General features: G+C 37.8%; 1 protein-coding gene across 2 annotated transcripts in view; it reads left to right on the forward strand.

Moving 5' to 3' along the window:
- Nucleotides 1-17,836, forward strand: part of DEK (DEK proto-oncogene) — a 37,512-nt gene that overhangs the window by 9,070 nt on the left and 10,606 nt on the right. For both annotated transcript variants that reach the window (XM_023209782.2, XM_023209783.3), the window contains 2 exons: nucleotides 7-127; nucleotides 5,991-6,179. In XM_023209782.2, coding sequence (XP_023065550.1) covers nucleotides 7-127; nucleotides 5,991-6,179 — 310 coding nt within the window. The remainder of the gene's footprint in view (nucleotides 1-6; nucleotides 128-5,990; nucleotides 6,180-17,836) is intronic.

The following is a 17,836-nucleotide window of genomic DNA, read 5'->3' on the forward strand; positions in this document are numbered from 1 at the left end:
TTTCAGGTTTAGAAATGCCATGTTAAAGAGCATCTGTGAGGTTCTTGATTTGGAGAGATCAGGTGTAAATAGTGAACTAGTGAAGAGGATCTTGAATTTCTTAATGCATCCAAAGCCTTCTGGCAAAGTGAGGATCAATTTTTACTTTTTTCATAAGAAATCAGTTATTCATAGCCTCTTTTTAAATATGAAACAAACTGATTAATAACAGCATTGCTGTCAGTATTCATTAATATCTACATTCAAAGAATATAACTTCTGTTGATGTATCTGCAATAATTTCCTGATAGAAATAATACAGATGCCATAGGGATATGTTGCTTCAGAAAATCAGATACAAGGGATATAAGGTTAAGAATAGTGAATTAATGTCAGAAGGGACAGAAAGTACTAGTAGTCAGGGTTAGATATCTAGAAGATACTGGAAGAATGAATAGAGGTTGGACTGAGGATGAGGTGCAAGGCTGGAGGGAAGGGGTGCAATCTGTAATCAAGTGAAGACAAAATGGGGAGTATATTAGAACTGGATGTTTTCCTAGATCCTGGAATGAATTATTTAAAAGTGACATTTAAAAGCTCTTACAAGTTGCCTGTATTGGGTTTCCAGAATCCGCTGCAGAGCCCAGGAGCCAGAGAGGGAAGTAAAATGGCCTTATAGTTTTCTCACTCTTCCTAAAAGCTAGTAGGTTTGCCCTAATTATTTAATGGTAACAAATGACATAGGTGACTTAAAATGTTTGTTGAAGTGTTATATGACCTTGTATTTTTAGTGTGATTTAGGTCTGTCAGCAAATGTTTTTCTGTTCTTCCCGATCTTGAGAGGAAGGGAAGTGTGAAGAGAGCTAGTAGGCCTAGGAGTTCAGGGGAATGCCATCTCAGATGGGAGAGGGCATTAAAGAATCAAAACCAGAAAATAGCTCTGGGACTTTGTTTTGGTCTGCCCTTGGTCCTTATTACCATCAGCTGCACGAGGACAGATAAAGAGCACTTAAGGTGTTAACTTTGGTTATACAACTACAAACACAAGGTGTATGGTGATTTTTGGTGTTTTAAATTGGCTTATTGAAAGACAAAATACTTTTTGTTTTCTAACTTTTACTGTAGCTATACTTGTACTTTTTAAGGATTTAGTGTGAGGCAAGGTGATCACTATTTCCTCAGAAGCAATTACTAAGTTGTTAAGACGGATATTTTTATATTTATTTTTTTCTCAGTGGTTTTCCAATTTATTGGTTTCAGGATACTATTACTCTTAAAAAATTAGTGAGGACCCCAAGAGCTTTTTTTAAAATATGGGTTATTTTGATCTTCACTGTATTTGACATTAGAACTGAAAATTTTTATTTTAAAATGATTAGTATTTTTTATGAAAAATAACTTTTCAAAAGAATTAAAGAGTGGCATTATTTTATGTTTTTGTACATCCGTTTAATATTTGGCTTAAGAGAAAACAGCTTAATTACCATTTGCTTCTGCATTCAGTCTTTTTTTATTGTTGTTTTGAGACAGATTCTCACTCTGTTGCCCAGGCTAGAGTACAGTGGCACAGTCTCTGCTCACTGCAACCTCTGTCTCCCAGGTTCAAGCAGTTCTTCTGCTTCAGTCTCTACAGTAGCTGGGATTATAGGCATGTGCCACCATACCCGGCTAATTTTTGTGTTTTTAATAGAGATAGAGTTTTGCCATGTTGGCCAGGCTGGTCAGGCTGAACTCCTGACCTCAGATGATCCACCTGCCTTGGCCTCCCAAAGTGCTGGGATTAGAGGCGTGAGCTACCGCGCCTAGCCACATTCAGTCTTTTGCAGTGTATTGTTTTGCTTAAAATTTATGAAGGGTCTGATGGAGTAGCTTATGCCTGTAATCCCTGCCCTTTGGGAGGCCGAGGCAGGTGGATCACTGGAGCTCAGGAGCTCAAGACCATCCTGGGTGACAGAGTGAGACTGTCTCATGAAGAAATTAGCCAGGCGCTGAGGCACACTCCTGTAGTCCCAGCCACTTGGGAGGCTGAGATGGAAGCCCGAACTCAGGAGGTCAATGCTGCAGTGAGCTATATTCATGCCACTGCATTCCATCCTAGGTGACAGGACGAAAACCTGTCTCAAAATAATAAGTGTATGAAGAAGACCAAGCCTCACATAAAAAGAATATTTTTAAAGTCCTTTTAGATAATTGTGTGTATTCTCTTTTTGATACCACACAATACGAAAACTCTACATAAGTTGTAGTTTCCTAAAGGCAGGTTGTAATATTTGATGTAGGTCTGAAACCATGTTAATTAACTTGGGTCTTATATATATAGTTTTGTAACATGCATTTACCACTTGTAAATATTGGTTCCCTGAATCATATCTTCCGAATGTTGACGTGTTTTATTGAACACTGTCATTAAATCATGCTCATTAATATAAACCCCATCTCATCAGAAAAATTACTTAGGCCTTGGAAAACTATTAAGTTTGCAGTAATAGATGTGAATTTTCCAGAATTCTAAATTTCCACTTGAAATCGTAACATTTATCATTGGTGATAAATGCTGTCAGTTTTCCTTGAAGTGACAAGCTCACCTTGTTCATTTTTGAAAATCTTTATCAAGTACCTGAGTTAGCCATATTTGTTCTTTTAAAAAGTAGTATTCTCTGGGAGGTAGAAGTTGCAGTGAGCCGAGATTGTGCCGCTGTACTCCAGGCTGGGCGACAGAGCAAGACTGTCTCAAAAAAAAAAAAGAAAAAAGAATATGGTGTAGTATGAAAAAGGAGCTTGGAGCGTGTTTAGCTCACAACTCAGATACGCAAATGCTTTTCCTTCAGAAAATCATTGAACTTCAATTGTAGCCATATTATGTATATCTTCCATTTTATCACAGATATTAGAAAGACATGTACTTGAGAGTTAACACAGTAATTTTTGCTTTATCAAGGACATTATTAAGTGAAACCATTTGCCTATTTTGTTTCTGCTCGTGTGTTGTGAGGAATACAATGACTAATATATGTTAATTCCTTCATTGGTACAATGATTGGTAATCAGTTTTAACCACCTTTGCTTTCCTTTGCTTTTGCAATTAGTACAAATGTCAACACAGTGAAAAGAGCAAATAAATAGTGTTGCTATTATTATGGAAATAATTTCTACCTCATGGACTCCGAAAAAGGTCTCAGGAAACCCAAGTCCTTGAACCACACTGTGAGGATCTGTTTTTTCTTGTCATATAGAATCTCTTACACCAGTTTTTCATACGTGACTCTGTGATGATTACTCCTTAATCTGATGGTATCAAGCTCAGGCTATTTTCTTTTCTTTTTTTCTTTTTTTTGAGACGGTGTTTTACTCTGTTGCCTAGACTGGAATGTTGTGGTACGATCATGGCTCAGTGCACTTTTGACCTCCTGGGCTCAAGTGATCCTCTCACCTCAGCCACCCAAGTAACTGGGACTGTATAGGTGTATGCCATCATGTGTAGCTAAATTTTACATTTTCTTAGAGATAAGGTCTCACTATATTGTCCAGGATGGTCACAAACTCTTAAACTCAAGTGATCCTCTTACTTTGGCCTCCCAAAGTGTTGAGATTACAGGCATGAGCCACCATGTCTGGCCTAGAGCTATTTTCTATGCTACCAGAAGTTTCCCTTTTCTCCTCTTTAACAATTTTTCAGTTGTTAAATGAACACAGCATTAATCATTTATTGCTTTCCTATCCTTCTGTTGTACTTATTTTGTTAATCAGATTTTGTTTCCAAAAAGAGATAATGCTGTTGACACTGGATTTCGATTAATAGATTTAACTTTTTAGAGTCAGTATAGGAAAACTCTAAGGCATTTGTATATTACTACTTTTTGGATTTTGGTTTTAAAACTCCTCGTTTACTTTTGGGAATTGCATTTTTTTTTATTGGCTGCTTGAATAACTTAACATCCTTTCACTTTCCTGGATAGGTTTATCCAGAACCTGTTTCAGTCCTCATATTAATAATTCGATACACAGATTACATCCTTGCTACCTGTGTCTGGTTTCTGAACTGAGGTTGTGAGGGATATTATGTTTTTCTAATAAATTTGAGACCTGGAGATCATATAACAAGTAGTCAGAGCTTGGACAGTGAGAGTTAACTTTTCTCCAAACAGTGGCATCAAAGAATTTATCTACCTGGATTAAGGTTCTGATAATAGTTGATAATGGTAGTATCTCACATAGCAAGGATATGTGTATGCATTCACGGTTTCTTACAGAGAATCTTCTCTGAGAAATGTCTTTGATCCACCAACTTGAAGTTCCTGGAATGACCTAATTTGGCTGTTTCCTAGTGTACCTTCAGAAGGGTGGGTTGTTGGAGCAATCTAGAGGTTATCTTGTGGTTTGTTTGCAGAGAGCTCGAGGGCACCATATTATACAGAGCAGCCACTTTTTCTTAATTTTTGTGTAGGTGACAGTGACCCCCCCAGACTGGAGGTTCCTGGGAGGTAAAGGACCTGTCGTTCTACTCTCTGCATGAAAAAGACTGCCTAAAGTTATCACAAACATTTACACAATTGGATACCTTAAGGTTATGTTATGGAATTTTACCTTAATGTTTCTGCTTATTGCAGAAAACAAAGTAACAAAGGTAGAAATAAAAGAATATGAAAGATACTCAATCCCAGAAATAAATACTAGTTCCGTAATGCGCATTTTCACATTCTTGATGTTAGGTAATTTTATGGTTTTCAATTTTAGAATTCTGCAAAACTTCCTTGAGAAAGCACTTAAAAATTAAATTTATTGTTTAATCAACTCATTTTCCTCAGGTGATCTCTCCTTTTAAATATACATGGTTTGATTACCAGAATAATAGCAACATATTTATTCTTAATTAATTTCATAATTAACATACTCATCATTTATTGTATACCTAGAGGCATCAGTAAGAATATGATCCTGACATTATTGAAAGTGGAGGCCTGGCCAGGCGTGGTGGCTCAAGCCTGTAATCCCAGCACTTTGGGAGGCCGAGACGGGCGGATCACGAGGTCAGGAGATCGAGACCATCCTGACTAACACGGTGAAACCCCGTCTCTACTTAAAAAAATACAAAAAACTAGCCGGGTGACCTGGCGGGGGCCTGTAATCCCAGCTACTCGGGAGGCTGAGGCAGGAGAATGGCGTAAACCCGGGAGGCAGAGCTTGCATTGAGCTGAGATCCAGCCACTGCACTCCAGCCTGGGTGACAGAGCGAGACTCTGACTCAAAAAAAAAAAAAAGAAAGAAAGTGGAAGCCAGAAGTAATATGAATATAAACCATATAGTTCATTCATAAATTCAGGATGTATAATTGGTAATCAAGTTATACATTTTTTTATGGGCCAGGTGTGGTGGCTCACGTCTGTATCCCAGCACTTTGGGAGGCCAAGGCAGGTGGATCAGTTGAGGTCAGGAGTTTGAGACCAGCATGGCCAGCATGGTGAAACACTGTCTCTACTAAAAATACAAAAATTAGCTGGGCGTGGTGGTGCGCACTTGTAATCCCAGCTGTTGCACAACAGAATGAGACTCTGTCTCAAAAGAAAAAAAAGGTTTTCCTCCCACTCCTTTGATTGGAGTGTTGGGCCTTCTAAAGCAAGGAGCTTCTCTGGCAGTATGACAGTTTTAATGCTTGTAGGGATGAAATAAATTACAACTCTAACTTAAAATATTATCATGACAAAGTATTAACAGCCGTTGGAGCTTAACATAATGTGTCTTGAGCTTCTAGTCCCATGTCAGAACCTAGAATACATATTTCTCAACAATTGAGAAGGGTCTTATTAGGTGTTTAGAACACAAATGAAATGGTATTAGTAACACAGTTTTAGGTTAACCTGACACAGTTAAAGATTATTCTATGTAAAGCTGCTGGGCTTGTAAATACAATTTCTTGAGAGAAGAACAAGAAATTGAGTTGATAAGTTATCAAGAACAGGATTGATTGAAATATTATACCTCATTGGTGTTATCTTTATAAATTTTTTATGCAGCCATTGCCAAAATCTAAAAAAACTTCTAGCAAAGGCAGTAAAAAGGAACGGAACAGTTCTGGAATGGCAAGGAAGGCTAAGCGAACCAAATGTCCTGAAATTCTGTCAGATGAATCTAGTAGTGATGAAGATGAAAAGAAAAACAAGGAAGAGTCTTCAGATGATGAAGATAAAGAAAGTGAAGAGGAGGTAAAATGCTTTACTATATTTTTAAATCATTTCTTTCCATGGGGAGAGTTAAATATTTCTGCTATATGTTAAGTACAGCCAGAAAAACACTTCCTTATTGGTTGTTTTTAATTCTGAAGATGCAGAAATAATTAAGTATGAACCCATTTCTTCTCCTTAAAGAGCTTTTAGTTTCGTTACCATGTCAGAGTATGAGAGTCAGAAAAGAGTGAGGTTGGGATGAACTGGATTTGAAGTGGGCCTTGAGCTGGACCTTGAAGGCTAGAGTAGATAAATAGGAAGGGAAGCAGAAGTGGTGCATATCCTGAATGGGACCACATAGGAGCAGATTCTTTGAGGATTTTTTTCATAATATATTGATATTTTGTAATTGACTTGAATCATTTTATGGAAAAAACAAGGGACTTAAGGGCCTTTTCTTTCCCCCTCAACCTTTTGGGGAGTACGTAATGAAAATAAATAGCATTTGAAGTTTATGTAATGAGTGGATAAGTTTTGTATTACCTGTCATTTTCTTTTATTTGGGAATATTTGTAAAAGTTGAGACTACTTAGTTTCCAAAATGAAACTTCATGAAGAAGAGAACTGCTGAAGCAATTAAATAAGAGGGTTAACCTCTTCAGTCAAGTAGATCATGGAGAGTGGGTACAGGAGATGGGTTTCTATTATTGTTAATGATGTTTTGGTAGACTGTATTTTAACTTTGCTTTGGTGTTTTCCTGCAAAGGTCAGAACTTGCTCTATAGATTGAGTAATCAACCTTGCCTGATTTAGGGACATGGATAATGTCAACTTGACATTTTGGGCCGGATGATTCTTAGTTGTGGGTGATACTCCCAAGCCCCCCTTGTGACAACCAGAAATGTTCTTCAGACATTGTCAAATGTCCCTGGGGCGAGATAAGGAGGGAATCGTCTCCACTGAATTAGAAGAAATATAGATATCGTGAACTCTGTTATTATATGATATGTGTGTGTGTTTAGTATGTATGTTTGTCTTGAATTATTTACAATTCATGCTTGTTTTAACGTCAAATTTTATAAAGACTTCTATAAAGCTAAGTATGAAATACTCATCATTTAAGAAAGATGGTTACAAATCTAACAGGTGCTTCATAAATAATATATATTTGGCACGAAGGAAAATAAGTGATCTGAGCACTAAGGTCTTTATGGATTGGAGGGAGGAAAATGTGTGTGTGTGTGTGTGTGTGTGTGTGTGTGTGTGTGTGTGTAAAATAGGGGAACATTTTAAACTAATAGTATCTTAAGGAAATATTTGGTGTCTACTATGTGCCATTCAGTTTCCTAAACTCTCTTTATGGGCAGAATTAAAGCACGAAATGTTGTCATAAGTGTGTAATTTTTTCCTAGAGACATTACCATGGGCTCTGGAAACTGAGTTCAAATCCGACTTCTATATTGGGTTATTACTGTATGACTATAAGTAGGTTACTTAAACTCTGTACCTCAGTTTCCCATCTGTAAAATGAGGAGTGATAATAGTATTAGCCTCATAGGGTCATATTAAAGGATTTTATTTAAAATACCTAGAGCGGTGCCTGGTGCATGTAGTATGTATTAGTTGCTGTTATTAGAATTAAAATGGTGTTTTATGACAAGTAAAACTTCTGAATTGAATCTTCTTGTCATTACTAGGTGCAGGTTAAAAAGTGAGGGTAAGCTGGGCGTGGTGGCTCATGCCTGTAATCCCAGCACTTTGGGAGGCCGAGGCAGGCGGATCACCTGAGGTCGGGAGTTCGAGACCAGCCTGACCAACATGGAGAAACCCCATCTCTACTAAAAATACAGAATTAGCTGGGCATGGTGGTGCATGCGTGTAATCCCAGCTATGGGGGGAAGTCTGAGGCAGGAAAATTGCTTGAACCTGGGAGGCGGAGGTTGTGGTGAGCTGAGATGGCACCATTGTACTCCAGCCTGGGCAACAAGAGTGAAACTCCATCTCAAAAAAAAAAAAAAAAAAAAAAAAATGAGGGCATTTTACACTCGTTTTTAAAATTTGCTTTCTAAATTGTTGTCCCATAGTCGTAAGTAGAGGTAGTTGAACTTGGTGTATGCAGATGATATCTGATTTATACCCATATTGGTTCCAGGATAATAATCACAAGTGGAACCATCTCACTATAAATCAAACCTTTACTTTCTGTAGTGCCCTAATCTGGGATCTGTGGCTAGAAACCCAGGTCAGTTGATGAAAATCCATGGGAGAAGAAAATGTAAAAATGCTTTTACAAACATTAGGTATATGAAATCACACAATATAAAAGCTATCTCGTATTTTATTAGAGGGATTTTTTTTTCCCTAACTTTGCTAGTACTTGACAGATTTTATAAAATGTAAAATAAAATTTGGACTGAGAAATTGTTCCCCCGCCCCCTTTCTTTTTCCTGGTAAATGTCCTCCAACAGGCATAGGTATTAGTACTCTACAGGCCATTTAAATTTAGCACTGTCTTCAACTTTTTATTGCTGATTCAGTTTCTGTGAAAGGCGAAAGGTAAGTTCTGGCAGGAGGAACAGTATATCTGTGGCAACTTTGTTTTTCCTTATTCCATTTTATGAAGACTGAGTTCTAAATGGCAGCCACCTTAGGAGCTTCATAAGTGGAGCTATTTTTGGTCATTACTATGAAAGGACCTCTTTTCTAAGAAGCCATGAAGAAAAGTTGCAATCAGTCACAAAAGTTTTGGGTTGCCTGTAGATTTATTTGATAGGAAATTACTGAGTTAATTTTCTGTTTATTTCCTAAAATGGATTTTTCTTTGATAAATAAAATACTCTTATTCATTAAGATCAGCTTCTTCTGATTTTCTTGGAGTAAATAACTGTGAATTTTGGGTAGATTGATTTTACTTTTTTCAGTTTCCTCTGTAAAATGAGGATTTTGAACTGTATAGTCAAATGTACTCTATTCATTGTTGAAGTAAGAAATCTTATGCAAGCAGAGTAAGTTTGTAGTTGTCCTTTGGCTGATTATGTGAGGTTAAATTGTATTTATTTTCATGCTAGTTTCATATTTAACTTTAGATGTGTAGAAGACTAAAGTGTTTCTAAGTAAATTCATTTTATGTTAAAATGAAGTCACTGAAATCCATATGGTTAATTGAAAAGAGAGTTTTAAAAAAGTAATTTAAAAGAAAATGTCAGATTTAGCATATTAGCTGATAATTGCTAAAGCACTTGTTTGAGGTTTTCTGTACCTGTACCTCTGTTTTTATGATATGCAGTGAGTGATTCACAATAGGTTTGCAATTGTTTTCCTTGTAATTAAATAAAAGCAGGTATTCTTTGTGAGAGTAACTTCAGAAAGAAATTCCTTTTTAAAAGAGCCATTTTGAATTTCCTTATTATCTTGTCTCTTGGACGTTGGCTTTTTAGGGCAGTAAAAGGAGAGCAATTGGTAAGGAAGTGGTGGATGATTTTTTTTTTTCTGTTGATGAGAATAGGAAAATAAACAGGTTATTTTCTCTAAATTGATTATGAAAATCAGCTGGTTCCTATGTTGGATTAGCTTCTTCAGGGCAGACTGCTAAAATGAATGTATTAGTTCGTTCTCATGCTGTTAATAAAGACATACCCAAGACCGAATAATTTATAAAGGAGTTTAGTTGATTCACAGCTCCACATGGCTGGGGCGGCCTCGCAATCATAGTGGAAGGCCAATGAGGAGCAAAGACACATCTTAGGTGGCAGCAAGCAAGAGGGTGTATGTGTAGGGCAACTCCTCGTTGTATAAAACCATCAGATCTGGTGAGACTTTCTCACTGTCATGAGAACAGCATGAGAAAAACCCGCCCCTGTGGTTCAGTTACCTCTCACTGGGTGCCTCCCATGACATGTGGGGATTATTACAATTCAAGGTGAGATTTGGGTGGGGACACAGAGCCAGACCATATCAGCCAGTCAAGTTAAACCACATTTGGTCATGCTATTCACAGGTGTTAACCTTGAGGCATAGAGAAATTACTGCAGCGTACAGAAAAAAGAAGGGGGAAACAGTACCTGTTGGAGAAAACAATTCTAATAGTCTTTTAGACCCTTTAAAAGCGTATTTTGCTTATTTTTCATCTTACCCTAATACCTCTTCAGTTTTCATTTTCTAGTGTTTTTATAGCACATACGTATTTCTGGAAAGAATGAAACAAACTGGAGTTTTACTTTATGAGTATTTAGAATTTATCTGAATGTTGCCATATGTTATCAGGAATATTTTCTGCTGAAATAATTCTCAACCTTACTAATAATGTTCAAAACAGGAGTTTATTTTTCTTTCATGACAAGAAGCCCACAGACAGGGAATTCCAGGGCCAGTACAGCAGCTCAAGAAAGGTATTGAGGATGTGGGTACCATCCTTTCCTGATCTCTCATCTTTAGTATATGGCAATTAACTTCATGACCACGAGGTGGTGGTTTTATCTTTAGACATTGTATTCATCTTCCAGATAGGGAAGTGCAGAAGGTTTTCTTCTAGTGATGTTTTGACTTTTTTCCCTGAATGGGATGCCTTTTACCGGAGATCTCCATATACATGGCATCAGCCAGCACTTTGTCATCTGCCCACCTAACTGCAAGAGAAGCTCTCAGATCTAGGTATCAGCTTTCCTACCTTTATGAGAGGAAGGCAAATCAAAAATGGGTTGTTGAGTGAGCCATCCTACAATGTTTGCCAAGTCAGAGAAACTCCATTATAATTTTTGGTGAACTGTCTATTTGGACCATTCAGGGTATTATCTGGTAGTGGTAAGGTGAATGTGAAAGTTTTATTAGTGCTTTCACATTGTGTTTTAAAAAACTAAACTATCTCCTCCTGTCACACATTGATCAGAGGAATTGCAAAGTCTGTATAAACCATTTAAACCTTTTGTTGGAAGGCAGAATTAAATAGTCATCATACTAAAACCCATTTAAACTTGCTTTCATAATCTTCTGTGAAATATAACTGGACTTGCACATTCTTTCCTCTTGGCGTTCCGAGTTTTCTCAGCCAAGTTGTTGAAAGAATAGTGTATTTTAAGCTAATTTTTATTTTGTTCATCTGTTCACCCAGTACAACCTTTCTGCTGTGAGGACAGAATTCTGGCTCTGTGACAGGCGTCTTTTTTGGAGACCGTCCTTCAAGAGCCCTGCTGCCTATAAATGATAGGTAAGCCTTGCTTTCCCAAGATATTTTTTTGCCTTTCTTCAAAAAGTGCTTATGTCATTCCTCTGATTCTGTACCTTCATGGTTATCAGAGACAGGGAAAATCCCCTTCAAATTTTTGAAACTTCTGTATTACTGATCCTTTAAAAATTTAGGTTATAGTACATTGTACTATCTGAAATTAATGGCAGCTGTTCATTTTTATTTGTTCCCCTTTAGAACATCAGAAATACTTGATGGTCCTGATTGAACCACTCATCATATAGAGAAGAATCTTTAAATCTCATGACAGTTTGGAAGTCAGCTTTGTCTTTATTCTTTTTTTAAAAAACCTAATTTTCCCCCCATTTTGTTAAAAGACTCAGTCTTGTCTCCAGTTAGGTTAAATAACAAGATGTTGACCATTATGAGTATTTTCAACATTATTTCCTCATAATGCCATATAATGTTTTTATTATAATCACTAAAGTTTTCAAGATATTTTGAAAGAGACTTAAAATGGGGGTCAGTCCTTTACTTATTTTTGAGACAGAGTCGTATGTCTTACTCTGTTGCCCAGGCTGGGGTACAGTGGTGAGATCGTGGCTCACTGCAGCCTTGAACTCCAGGGCTCAAGTGATCCTGCCACCAGGCCTAGCAATTTTTAAATTTTTTGTAGAGACAGGTTCTTGCTCTGTTGCCCACTGGCTTTTGATTTCTGTGGTAACCACTTTTTGATTGCTCAAGTTTGTGAATTGGGAGTATGCTTAAGTGCTGTTAGGGTTACAGAAGGTATCTTCTAAGCAAATGCTCTTTGATACTTAGCATCATAGGATTTCTAAAGAAGGAAAATCTTCATGCCTGTTGAGGAAAGCCTTTCGGTAGAAGTGGAAGTACTACCAATTCAAGTTGACCTTGGGAATGGAGAGAAAACAACATGTGAACAAAGATAAGGAGCAGGGAAGGCAGGGTGCCTTTGACTAACTTGTGGTTAGAGTTGTGTGCCCAGAAGTAGAGCAATGAGAGGTGAAAGTAGAGTAATGTAGATTGAACCCATGCTATAGAGAACCCATGAGTCTGGGCATTGTTGTGTGACTCATATGTTTGGTGGTAGATTCATTATTCTCACTCATTCAAAATGATTGTCTTACTCTATACCTGAGCATTTTGCTAAGGGGGAGAAAAAAAATTGAGACACGTCCTCTGTCTTCCAGGAAGTACCACTCATTCAGTAAGCATTTATTATCTCCTACAAGGAAGAAACTATTCAAAGTGTGTATGCCATGTGCTTTCACATCTTGCATCTCATTTCGTCTTGACTCCATGAGAGGTGAGGTATATATCCTCATTTTTGTATCTGAGGATATAATATATAAGGAACTTTTTTAGTGCTTTCTCTTTACGGTAGTCCCCTCTTAAACCTGAAAGGAATACGTTTCAGGACCCCCAGTGTATGCCTGAAACTTCGGATCATGCCAAGCCTGATTGCTGTTATTTGGGACATGTTTCTGTTCATGTTTTCCACCATCAAATTATGCCTTTTTCGTCGTAACTAAGCACTTATCCTGCACTGTGGCCGTAACTTTCGCAGTTTGAGGTTTGACAGCAGAGCCAGCACAAAGTTCTTTTCCCTTCACAATTTCACATATAGAAGATTTGTTCTTACTATAGATCTTAGCAACCTCAACATACAATTTTTTTTCTTAAGTAAAGAGCTTTCACCTTTCACTTAAAAGAACCACTTTATGGCTTCTCTTTGGCATGTTTGAATTGCGCATTACTACTCCTGGGCTTTGGGGCCATTATTAAGTCACATGAGGGTACTTGGGCACAAGCACAACAATACTGCAACAATTGATACCACAACCAACATGGCTGCTAGTGACTAATGGGCCAAGATGCTGGGAGCATCTACAGAGTGGATATGCTGGACAAAGGGATGATTCACATCCCGGGCAGGAGTGAGCAGGATGACATGAGATTTCATCACACTACTCAGAACAGTATGCAATTTAAAATTTATGAGTTGTTTACTTCTGGAATTTTCCATTTAATATTTTCAGACTATGGTTGACAACAGATAATTGAAACCACATTCAGAAAGAGAAACCATAGATAAAGGGAGACTACCATATTCTTTCTTTCTTTCTTTTTTGAGACAGTCTTGCTTTGTTGCCCAGGCTGGAGTGCAGCGGCACAATTGCTACTCACTGCAACCTCTACCTCCCAGGTTCAGGCAATTCTGGTGGCACAGTCACCCTAGAAGCTGGGTCTACAGGTGCATGCCACCACGCCTAACTAATTTTTTGTAGAGACAGGGTTTCACGATGTTGCCAGGCTGGTCTCGAACTCCTAGCCTCAAGTGATCTACCCACCTTGGTCTCCCAAAGTGCTGGGATTACATACAGGGTTGAGCCATCGTGCAAGGCTTAGTATGCTTTCTAAAGCTTCTTGTTTATGTACTTCTATCTTCAGAGTTCTCTCTGGAATTCCTGATTTAGATCAAGATTTGATTTTAAGCAATAGCTTTAAGAAAGTTAATGTGTATAAATCCACTTGTGTTTATCAGAACTTAAAACTAAAAGCTATTAAAAACTTGATAATTGGAGGAATTGACCTGTTGATTGCTTTATCTGGTTCCTGCCTTTTCTGTATATAGCTCCAATAATTCATAATCTAGGAATCAGCAGACTGTATAGCCTGTATGCCAAGTCCAGCCTACCGCCTGTTTTTATACAGCCCTCAAGCTCAGAATGGTTTTTCCATTTTTAAATGATTGTTTAAAAAAATGAAGAATATGCAACAAAGATTATATGTAGCCAGGAAAGCCGAAAATATTTACTATCTGGCACTTTAAAGAAAAGTCTTGGTGACAAATCTAGTCTATAAATGTGCTTTTCATTTTATGTGGTATAGCTAGATGAGTCAGCTCTGGAGCTTCAAAAATATATACAGGTGCTCAGGAATCAGGAAGTTTGGCTGTAACACCCTTGTTCTTAAAGCTTCACAATACCTTCCATAAAATAATGAATTGCAGGCCAAGTACTTTGAGAATATGGATTAATCGAATTGATGGTCTTGTGAAAGATTTAGAGGAGGTAATTGCTAAGCTGGGTTTAGAATCATGAGTGGGATTTTCCTAAGTACAGGGGAGGAATGAGAGTAATGAAGATTTGAAAGTTCATGTAAAATTAAAGTGGACATAGTTTAACTTGCCTTCTCAGCTCTGCCTGTGTTTTTTTCTGTTACCTCCAAATACTGGTTCCCATGTTTACCTTGACAGCCAAAAATTGTCCATTGTGTCCTAATACCAAGGTATGTCCTTTGAGATGCCCCCATTTTCCAGAGACCTATTCCTCCTATACCTAATAACCTTCAGGGCAGCTGAAGTGATGAACACCTGCAGGACTAAAGCACAAGATACAAATTCATTAGTTGTTTTACTGTTCAGCTTTCATGATTTCTTAACTCAGCATTAATCTAAAAAAGAGACTTTACCAAATTCCTACCTTGATGTTGTCACAGAAGAATTTGCAGCTGGTTGCTAAAGATAAATGAAATCCTGTATAAATGACATGACATATTACTATAGATGTTTGTGGGCCAAGTCATATCTACCATAGTGTAGTGAAATAAGTGTAATATATCATGGCTAGTTAATACAGTTGTTTTTGAGTCTGTCTCACTGTGTTTATAATTTACAGTCTATATATCTGCCCTGCTTTTAAAAAAAAGAAAATTAGTTTTTTAGAGTTAGGGTCTTCTGATTTTACCCAGGCTGGTCTCAAACCTCTGGCCTCAAGTGATCCTCCCATCTCAGCCTCCTAAAGTGTTGGGATTACAGGATTGAGCCACTGCACCCTGCTTTTTGAAACCACTTAGAAATTTTAAGTTATTAGAGGAAATTATATTTGCATAATGAAAGAATTTCTCATTCTACAAAAGGGAGCACTCAGTAATAATATTAAAATAGTGTTTACTATTTGCCAGGTACTACCAAAAATACTTTCATGTGTTAATGTATCTACTCCTCATAAAACCATAGGAACTACTGTTTCTTTTTGTTTTGTAAATGAGGAGACAAGGGCCCAGAGATGTACTGGGGCTGGAATTTGAAACCAAGCGGCTTGCCGCTAGAGCCTGTATTCTTTGAACTATTATATTTTTTCTTTAGTGCTTGTGCAGTATATTTGCAGTCTTTTAGAAATTTTAATAGATGACAGGTTAGTTGTCCATTTAGAAAAACTGTAGAACATTACCCCTTACAGCAGATAGGAAATGTAGAAAGATGTGGTTTTGTTATACAGAAGTAAAATTTTATGGAGATGACTCTTTATTTATTACTGTAAATGTTTATGCTTTGTCAAACTATCACTACTTGCAATTTGCAGGTTTTAAAATGATGCCATGTTGTGTATGCCATCTAAAATTTTAATGGCAGACCTTAAAAGGCTTTGGAAGTGTTTCAGTTATCTAATTCTGATTTTCTCATTTGAATGGAGATTGAGTAATTAATAATAATGCTGTTGTTTCTTTTGCTCAGCCTCTTCAACCCTTTCAGGAATAACTTAGTTTCTTGTACCTACAAAGTCCAGATTTTATTACCCTTTAACTAAAAAATGTTATATAATCATGATTATTTTATTCTGTGTATTAAAGTGTGCTAAAGAACTTAAGAATTTTTAGGATTCCCTTTCAGAGCCTGATACATAGTTCACGTGAACTGGGTGGACACTTAATAAACCTTAAAACTTGGTTTAAGTTGATCATAATAAATCATTGATACTTGTCCCCTAGCCCCACACAATCTAGAACATCTCTCAGAATTAGGAGTAAGTTAAAATAGCCTGTGAATAGCAGAAGTCCACGGGAAATTCATGTACTTACTTTTAGAAGCATGGCAGCCCCTTGACAGCCTAAAAATGTGTTTTTTTAGTAGCAGTTAAACTACATACTTCCCAGCTAGTGGTATATTATTGAGGTAGTGCAGGGTGATGATAGGCTTGCATAAACAGGTACAGTGATGATATATTAGCAAAAAGGAAGACAAACAGTAAAATCCAGTCAGGTGAGGTGGTATGTGCCTGTAGTCCCAACTACTCAGGAGCCTGAGGTGGGAGGATTGTTTGAGTCTAGCATGGGTAGCATAGCGAGACCATCTCTTTTTTTTTTTTTTTTTTTTTAAAGACACTAAAATCCAATGAATAGCTTGAGGCCCCTTTTGGAACAGATTGGTCTGTATACTTTAAAGGACAGGTTCAACACAGTGCTTACGTCTTTAAAAACAGGTTGACTTGGCCGGGCATGGTGGCTCATGGCTGTAATCCCAGCACTTTGGGAGGCCAAGGCGAGTGGATCGCCTGAGGTCGGGAGTTCCTGACCAGCCTGGCCAACATGGAGAAACCCGGTATCTACTAAAAATACAAAAGTAGCCGGGCATGGTGGCACATGCCTGTAATCCCAGCTACTCAAGAGGCTGAGGCAGGAGAATCACTTGAACTCGGGAGGCAGAGGTTGCGGTGAGCTGAGATCGCGCCATTGCACTCCAGCCTGGGCAACAAGAGTGAAACTGCATCTCAAAAAAAAACAGGTTGACTTAGGATAACACTCAGGAATCAAGAGTGTTAAACATTTGGAGAAACATTCTGTCAAGTGATTTCAGTAGTTTTGGTGTGTACAGGGGAGAATTTAAGTTATCTTGGAATGTTTAATAGGATACTTTTCCTTTGGGAATATTAATTAAACTAAGAATGAATGCTTTCTAATTTCATAGGCTCCACATGAGACAAAGTATGAGCTCTGATTTTGTCTTTTATTTTATTTTATTTTATTTTTTTGAGACAGTCTGTCTCCTGGAGTGCAGTGTCGCGATCTCCACTCACTGCAACCTCCACCTCCAGGATTCAAGTGATTCTCCTGCCTCAGCCTCCTGAGTAGCTGGGACTACAGACGCCCACCACCACACCCAGCTAATTTTGTACTTTTAGTAGAGACAGGGTTTCACCATGTTGGCCAGCATGGTCTCAATCTCTTGATCTCATGATCAGCCCGTCTTGACCTCCCAAAGTACTGGGATTACAGGCATGACCACCACGCCCGGCCTGTCATTTTAATCTATCCATATTTATGTATTTTGTTTGTGTCTAATCACCTGTGGGTTAGTGTTTAAGAATACAAGTTCTGGAGTCACATCTATATTTGAATCTTGGCTGTTTATTATTGTGACTGTAGACAAGGTAACCACACTGAGCCTTAGTTTTCTCATATAGTCATAAGTATTTATTGAGCAACTACTGTATACCAGAGACTATTTTAGGAGTTAGGGAAACATCAGTGAACACAAGATTCTGGGCCAGGTGTGGTGGCTCACGCCTGTAATCCCAGCACTTTGGGAGGCCAAGGCAGGCGGATCACCTGAGGTCAGGAGTTTAAGACCAGCCTGGCCAACATGGTGAAACCCCATCTCTACTAAAAATACAAAAATTAGCCGTGTGTGGTGGCAAGTACCTGCAATTCC

This window comes from Piliocolobus tephrosceles, chromosome 5 (assembly GCF_002776525.5).
Source record: "Piliocolobus tephrosceles isolate RC106 chromosome 5, ASM277652v3, whole genome shotgun sequence".
NCBI lineage: Eukaryota > Metazoa > Chordata > Mammalia > Primates > Cercopithecidae > Piliocolobus > Piliocolobus tephrosceles.